The 7418-nt window shown below is 49.5% G+C and overlaps 1 protein-coding gene across 2 annotated transcripts in view; it reads right to left on the bottom strand.

The window, feature by feature from the left end:
• She (Src homology 2 domain containing E) overlaps positions 1-7418 on the bottom strand; it is a 24683-nt gene that overhangs the window by 4255 nt on the left and 13010 nt on the right. For both annotated transcript variants that reach the window (XR_003378741.1, XM_005367195.2), the window contains exons 3-5: positions 5112-5417; positions 1916-2057; positions 1196-1315 (exon numbers count right to left, since the gene is read on the bottom strand). Coding sequence is in view for 1 of the 2 variants with exons in the window: in XM_005367195.2 (XP_005367252.1) it covers positions 1196-1315; positions 1916-2057; positions 5112-5417 (568 nt within the window). In the remaining variant the exon portion in view is untranslated. The remainder of the gene's footprint in view (positions 1-1195; positions 1316-1915; positions 2058-5111; positions 5418-7418) is intronic.

Here is a 7418-nt window from a genome sequence, read left to right as displayed (position 1 = left end):
GCTGGGAATTGAACTCAGAACCTTTGGAAGAGCAAGCAATGCTCTTAACCACTGAGCCATCTCTCCAGCCCAATAAATAAATTTAAAAAAATATAAAAAAATGTATTCTAAAAAAAAAACTATAGAAGAGGTTGAACTGCTCTGTCTTTTTAATTTTATTGACTGATTTTTTTTTTTTTTTTGCACTGCTATTGGACAAACTCAGGGCTTGTGTGTGCTAGGCAAGTACCCTCCCGCTGTGCTAGAGCCCCAACCCTAGATGCGTGACTCTTTCTTTTCTTTCTTTCTTTCTTTCTTTGCTATGGGTGTTTTGCCTGTGTATGTGTCTGTGCACCATGTGCACACCTGGTCCCTACAGAGTTCAGAGACAGCACTGGATTCCTGGAAACTGGAGGTACCAACAGTTGCTGGCTGCCATGTGGGTGCTGAGAATTGAACCCTAGTCCTCTGGAAGAGCAGCCAGTGCTCCTAGCCACTGAGCCATCTCTGCAGCCCTGGCACCATTTCTTGTTTTGTTTTGTTTTTTGAGACCGGGTTTCTCAGTGTATCCCTGACAGACCAGGCATTCTTTCTGTAGACCAGACTGGCCTTGAACTCACAGAGATCCACCTGCCTCTGCCTCCTGAGTGCTAAGATTAAAGGCGTGCACCACCACCGCCCAGTTTCACTTTTTCTTTCTTTTTTTAAATATTTATTTATTTATTTATTTATTTATTTATTTATTTATTTATTTATTATGTATACAATATTCTGTCTGTGTGTATGCCTGCAGGCCAGAAGAGGGCACCAGACCCCATTACAGATGGTTGTGAGCTACCATGTGGTTGCTGGGAATTGAACTCAGGACCTTTGGAAGAGCAGGCAATGCTCTTAACCTCTGAGCTATCTCTCCAGCCCCCACTTTTTCTTTTAAATCAGGAATTATTTCTCTTCTAAGAGGCCTTAGATATGATAACGGAAGGTTGAAACTGGCTAACATTCAACGATAAGGAAAATAGGACCACCATGACTGTAATAGACAAGGGTTTTTTTATCGGGTGCCAATTCTGCGTTCTGAGCAGTGTTTTGCCATCTGCTGTCCAAGTAAATGCCTCACACCCCGTGACCCAGACTGCCCGTCTACCCTCAGGGAGGAGAGGCTTTTTACAGCACACCCCTGCCCTCAGACAGGGATGCCCGGGGCGGAAGGACTTACTTCAGTGCGATGGAGTACCTGCTGGTGCCCGACTCACTGTTTCGGACCAGGTAACCAGCTTCTCTGCAAGGCTGTAGTCGGCTTTCAGCCTCAGCTCGGGTAATGGTGCCGTGATACCAACTGAACAGGGATACAAAAGAAAACAGTGTCACAGTGCAAACCCAGTGGGTCTGCACCCCTGTGAGCATCACTTACAGACCACTCCACTAAAGCACAGTTCAACAGCCTCTGCTGCATATTCAGAACAGACAGCACACAGATTCCAGTGGTCCCAGTCACAGAGTCTGTCAACCCTACACAGCCAAGTCCAGGAGGGTGGTGCCATTCGAAACAGTACCCTCTAGGCCTGGAGGGCGGGCTCAGTGGTTCAGAGCACTGGCCGCGCTGCAGACGACCTGGGCTCAGTTACCAGCATTCACGTGGTGGATCACAACTGCCCACAACTCCAGTTCCGGTTTCAATGTCCTCTTCTAGCCTTTTCAGGTAGCAAAACACTCATAAAACAATCATTCAAAATAAATCATTAAAACAAAATAAAGCAAACTTCCCCTCTGTGTGGAAGGAGGCGTGTGCAGAATTCTTAGGATACAGTAGCCCTTCCATCCTGAGCAAATGCACTGTGCTTAGAACCCCTACTGGACAAGAATTCATAAATGAAAGGGGTCGCCCCAAATGGGGACCCTATGCAAGGCTGTGACGAAGTCAATGAGCGAGACTCACGGTTGCTTTTCCAGGGCCAGGCCTGGGTCCACCTTCTCCCTGTCGCTGTGGTCTGACAGAGTCGGCTTCAAGGTCTTCTGCCAGTGGTGGGGTCTGCCTGTGTCCTCTCTCCCAGGAGATCGATCAGATCCTTCAAACTGGACTGGAAGGAAGACGCCACTTAACATCAGAGACCACGGAGGCCAGCCATGCAACCCTCTAAGGGAAACACTTCATGCCTGCTTTAGCCCCTCCTCAAAGGTCAGCTCCAGTGAGCAGCAGCATCTCTAGACAGCTGTTGAGGACTTCTGAGCACACTGCCAGCGTCTCCGAGGACCACTGTGCTCGAGGGCGCTCCACAGTTTGGGAACACAAGAGGAGACTAGTGTTTCAGCATGACTTTCATTCTAAAAGTGTTCACAAAAAGTTGTGTTTGTTTGTTTGTTTGTTTTTTAAAGACTAAATAGAAATTTTGAGCGTGACTGTAGAACACTCCTGCCTGAACAGGACATCTGTTTCTCGCCCTAGCCCGAGGCTCAGGGATCTACACAGACGAGGGGCAGAAAGACCGTTATGGGCACGTGTGGTAGATGGTTTTAACGAACAAACAGTGCTTTGCAGACACAACAGGCCGGACACACATGAACTCACAGAGGCTGGGACAGCTCACACAGACCCACACAAGCCCAAGCCAGGGAGGGGGGGACGTGGGCACAGGGTCCCACCCCGGCCAGGCAGCTATTCCCGAGGCTTAGCTGCTAGGACAGGGAAGGAGCTGTCTTCCACCACACTCGCCACAGACACCACGTCAGCCCAGGAACAGCTGGCCAACACAAATAGAACTCCATGATTTTAGTGGCTTTTCCCCCCTTACTTTTCTTTTCAGAGAGAAGTTGTGTGGGTGTAAAGGGGGTAAGAGCCGAGAGGAGTTGGAGGACAGCAGAGCACATGATAAAAATACACTGTATGCCATTTTTCTCTGTAATAAACTCCAGGTTTCCTAACTACAAAAAAAAAAAAAAAAAAAATACACTGTATGAAAGTCTCAGAGAATATTTCTTTTCAAAAGACTTAAACATACATTTAGTGAAATTATTTAGTGAGTCTATCTCTTTCTATAAAATCAGCGGCAACTTTCACTATGAAATTCTAAGCAAAAGGATAAGACACTCAGAGAAATCATGAAATGACACCGAGAGCTGCTGAGACGCCTAGGGTGGGCAGAGAAGAGACCAAACAGAGCCGCTTCAGACTGGCTTTGCTTTTCTCTCTTCTTAGCTCTCACAGGGTGGCCTAGAACTTGCCGTCTCTGGCTGCTGTGTAGGAAGTGCTGGGATTATCTGCACGCGCCACCATCAACCAATACACTATTTCCACTTCTAACTGGATTTACTGCTAACGGGAAAAATACCTTGAAAATTCTAAATCAAGGGCAAGACAAAGTCTGTGAAAGTCAAATGGAAACATTACGTCTTGAGATCAGCAGCTTGAGACGGCTGTGAGCCTCCACATGGGCGCTGTGAACTGAACCCAGGTCCTCTGCAAGAGCAGGCAGTGCTCTAATCACTGAGCATCTCTCCAGCACAACTCCACCTATTCTTCTTACTGTTTTAAGCCTGCTTATCAACTTTCTCTTAAATTACTTAGAAACCCTCACACAAGCAAGGTTAGGTATCCAGTAACTCGAGGAGCTGAGCCAGGAGTTTGAGGCTAGCCTGGGCTAACTAAATAGGAAACATTTGCTTGGCCCATATTTGAAGATGTGACTCTACCTTAAATCTAGGTTTTACTTTGGAATACCTTTCTAAAAGAACCAGTTTTAGCGGGGAATCAGGGCGTATGACTCTAACACTCTCACTAAAGAAACTGAGGCAGGAAGAAAACCAAATGACAACAGAAAGTCTAGTTTTCACTCGTGTTTGCAGCCCCAGTGGCCGGCCCACTAATCTCTCTCACCCAGGCCTGCCATTTCACAGTGAGCATCTCATAGGTCTGAAGAGTAAGCAAGGTCAAGATCTAGAAAAGCCGTCTCCAGTTTGTTAGCTTTGGTGATGGTGGCCAAGCATCCCAGCAGCCCTTGAAGGTGTCTCTGCAGCAACACCACAGCAAGAGAGGGGGAACGCACAGTTTTAAGGGCACAATTGCAGCCTGGTTGTCGTTTTGATCACACAGAGTATTGGACAGCCCAGACTAGCCTAGAACTCCTGGTTTTCCTGCTTCCCGAGTCCTGGGAATGCAGGCAGAACGTGTGCCTCATCCGTAGCTAGGCTTCTCCACCTCAAATGCCCTGTTAAAAAGGGGACTTGTGGGATGGCAAGATGGCTCAGGGGGTAAAGGTGGCTGCCACCAAGCCTGGCAACCTGGGTTCAATTCCTGGGGCCTACATGGTAGAGGGAGAGAACCAACTCCACAAGCTGTCTTCTGGTCGACCATGTTAACCTCATTCTCACCAACAATCAGATAGAATCAAAATCACAGACGCAGTGAGGAAACAAAGCAAAGGACTTGATGCAGCATCGAGAGTCATCTGCAACGGATCACCAGGGCCGAGGCTCTTCTGCAGGTGGGCATGGGTGGCCAGCTTGCCCTTCCTCCGCTCTTCCTTTAGGCTCCAGTGACCAGTATTCTGCTCTGGAATTCCGAGGACCTTTTCAGAGTGTCCTCAGCGTGAACTCATGCTAGGTGATAGGTTTACTACCTACACTAACTAGCATTCAACAGACACGTGTACCGAGGGCTGCACACATGTACCGAGGGCTGCACACATGTACCGAGGGCTGCATACATGTACCGAGGGCTGCATACATGTACCGAGGGCTGCATACATGTACCGAGGGCTGCGTACATGTACTGAGGGCTGCGCACATGTACCGAGGGCTGCATACATGTACCGGGGGTGCACACATGTACTGAAGGCTGCGCACATGTACTGAGGGCTGCGCACATGTACTGAGGGCTGCGCACATGTACCGAGGGCTGCATACATGTACCGGGGGTGCACACATGTACCGAGGGCTGCGCACGTGTACCGGGGGTGTACACATGTACCGAGGGCTGTGCACATGTACCGAGGGCTGCGTACATGTACTGAAGGGCGATACACATGTGCTAAAAGCCACATTTGTGCCCAGTGAACCTGGACTATTGCCGTGTCAGCTCTGAAAGGCATTAAGTGCTAGGAGGAGAAGGCCTTGAGTGGCAGGTGCTGAACCCTCACCTGACAGGGCCCGTGCGATCTGCTCCCTCTTCCACTCCCAAGGCTGCTCATACTCGGCGGCTGGTCGATCATCCTCCTCCGGCAGCCTGCTGTCTGCTGGCCGTGCCTTCACTTCTGCCACCCGTTGGCCACCCTCTGAGGGCTCATAGGGTGTATCATAGAGCTGCGGCGGCTTCCCCAGCAGGTCCTTAGAGCTGCGTCTCTTGGCTGTGGCCTCCACCTTCATGCTCTCCCCTGGCTCACATGGGCCATCAAGCAGCTGGAGGGCCTTCACCAGGGGGTCTTTGGAACCACGACGTCTGATTTCTGAAAATTGGGCAGACATGGACAGGTGTCACGAGGCCTGTGGGTAACCCACGGGTAACCTTGGCTAGGCAGTAGAATGCTCTAGATCTGCTCTGGTGTGGGCTGATTACTCTCTGCCATGTTGCTGAAGCAAGAGGAGGCACAGAGCTTTTCTGGCCACTGCACAAGATGCTTGCTGTGCCTACATGAACTCAGCTACCACACTGTCCTAGACAGGCTGCACAGCTCCTGAGAGGCAGGCTTAAGAAGAACACCTCTGGTGGTGGTGCACACCTTTAATCCCAGCACTCAGGAGGCAGAGGAAGGAAGAAGGAAGGAAGGAAGGAGGGAGAGAAGGGAAGAGGAAGAAGAAGAAGAAGAAGAAGAAGAAGAAGAAGAAGAAGAAGAAGAGGAGGAGGAGGAGGAGAGGAGGGGGAGGAGGGGGAGGAAGAAGAGGAGGAGGAAGAAGAAGAGGAGGAGGAGAAGCAGCAGCAGCAGCCTCTTAGCACAGACAAATGGACCAAGGCCAAGAAGAGGGTTGATACCTACAGGCAGGAGCCTCCAGGTCCCCTGCCAGGGTAGTGAAGAAGAGTCCTCTGGGTAGGAGTTTCACTTCCTTGACCTAGTGTTCACTTTAAGTAAAGTTTACCTTCAGATCTTGTAACCCTTCTTGTTTGGAAGCCCAGACCAAAGAGAGCATTTGAAGGAAAACCAGCTATTATGTCCTGAAACATTGCTCACAATACTCCAGGGAAGCTATCTGCCTTATTCAGGCTTGTGTTTGCTTCGAGACAGGGTTTCTCTGTATAGCCCTGGCTGGCCTGGAACTCGCTCTGTAGACCAGGCTGGCCTGGAACTCACTGCCTCTGCCTCCTGAGTGCTGGGATTTAAAGAGTGTGGCAACATGCCCGGCTTCCGTCCACATTCTTAAGATACAGACACTTTTGGAGTAGTAAGAGCCAGACACATTCACAAAGTAGACTGAAGGATAAATCTAAGTAAGAGTTGTTACGGCAGAAAACCAAATCATCTAGCACAGCCTGGCAGCAAACGCCGCTCTCAGTGCGACGCTCAGTCTGCGAGACAAACACGGCGGCGTCCCCATGGTAAATAGATCAGAAGCACAAGGAACCCGAGGAAGTGACCCAGACCAGTACGTGGCAGGGCCTGGAGTGGAAAGCAGGAAGCGGGGCGCTAGAAGCCTTACTCTCTGACACACATCTGGATGGACTCCAGGTGGAAGAAAAATGGAAGATGAGCTGACTCTGACGGCGAAGGTCACTTCCAGCAGAGGAAGCTGCATGAATGAAGATAGGAAAGTGGGAAACAAAAGGGGTGAGCTGCCATCCCAGGAAGTGGAGAGGAAAGTTTCAAAGGCAAAAGTCCAGAAAAAAGGAAGGGGTTGAGAGCTCTTAGCTGGAGAAGGGTAAGACCCAGAGGAGCAAGCTGTGGGAGTTTCCTTAGTTTTGCTGTCATCTTTTTAAAAAGATTTACTTATTTATGTATACAAGTGCCTTGTCTGCGTGCATGCCTGCACACCAGAAGGGGGCACTGAGTCGTGAGTTGTTATGTGGGTGTTGGAATTGAACTCAGGACGTCTGGAGAATAGTCATGCACTTTTATCCGCTGAGTCGTGAGTCGTTATGTGGGTGTTGGAATTGAGCTCAGGATGTCTGGAGAATAGTCATGCACTTTTATCCGCTGAATCGTCTCTGCAGCTCTGTCATTTTTTTAAATAAAAAATTTCAAGATTTATTTATCTTTAATTGAGTGTATTTCTGCAGAAACCAGAGAATAGTGCCAGATCCCCTGGAGCTCCAACTACAGACAGTTCTGAGCCAACAGACTTGGGTTCTGGGAACCAGACTCTGGTACCTGCCAAAGCAGTGAGTCTCCTGCCCCATCTTTGTTGCTTTTTAAGACAGGGTGTCGGGGCTGGAGAGATGGCTCAGAGGTTAAGAGCATTGCCTGCTCTTCCAAAGGTCCTGAGTTCAATTCCCAGCAACCACATGGTGGCTCACA

Source organism: Microtus ochrogaster, unplaced genomic scaffold (assembly GCF_000317375.1).
Source record: "Microtus ochrogaster isolate Prairie Vole_2 unplaced genomic scaffold, MicOch1.0 UNK16, whole genome shotgun sequence".
Lineage (NCBI taxonomy): Eukaryota > Metazoa > Chordata > Mammalia > Rodentia > Cricetidae > Microtus > Microtus ochrogaster.
The sequence above is the reverse complement of the archived record's forward strand: the minus strand, read 5'-3'. Positions and strand labels throughout refer to the sequence as shown.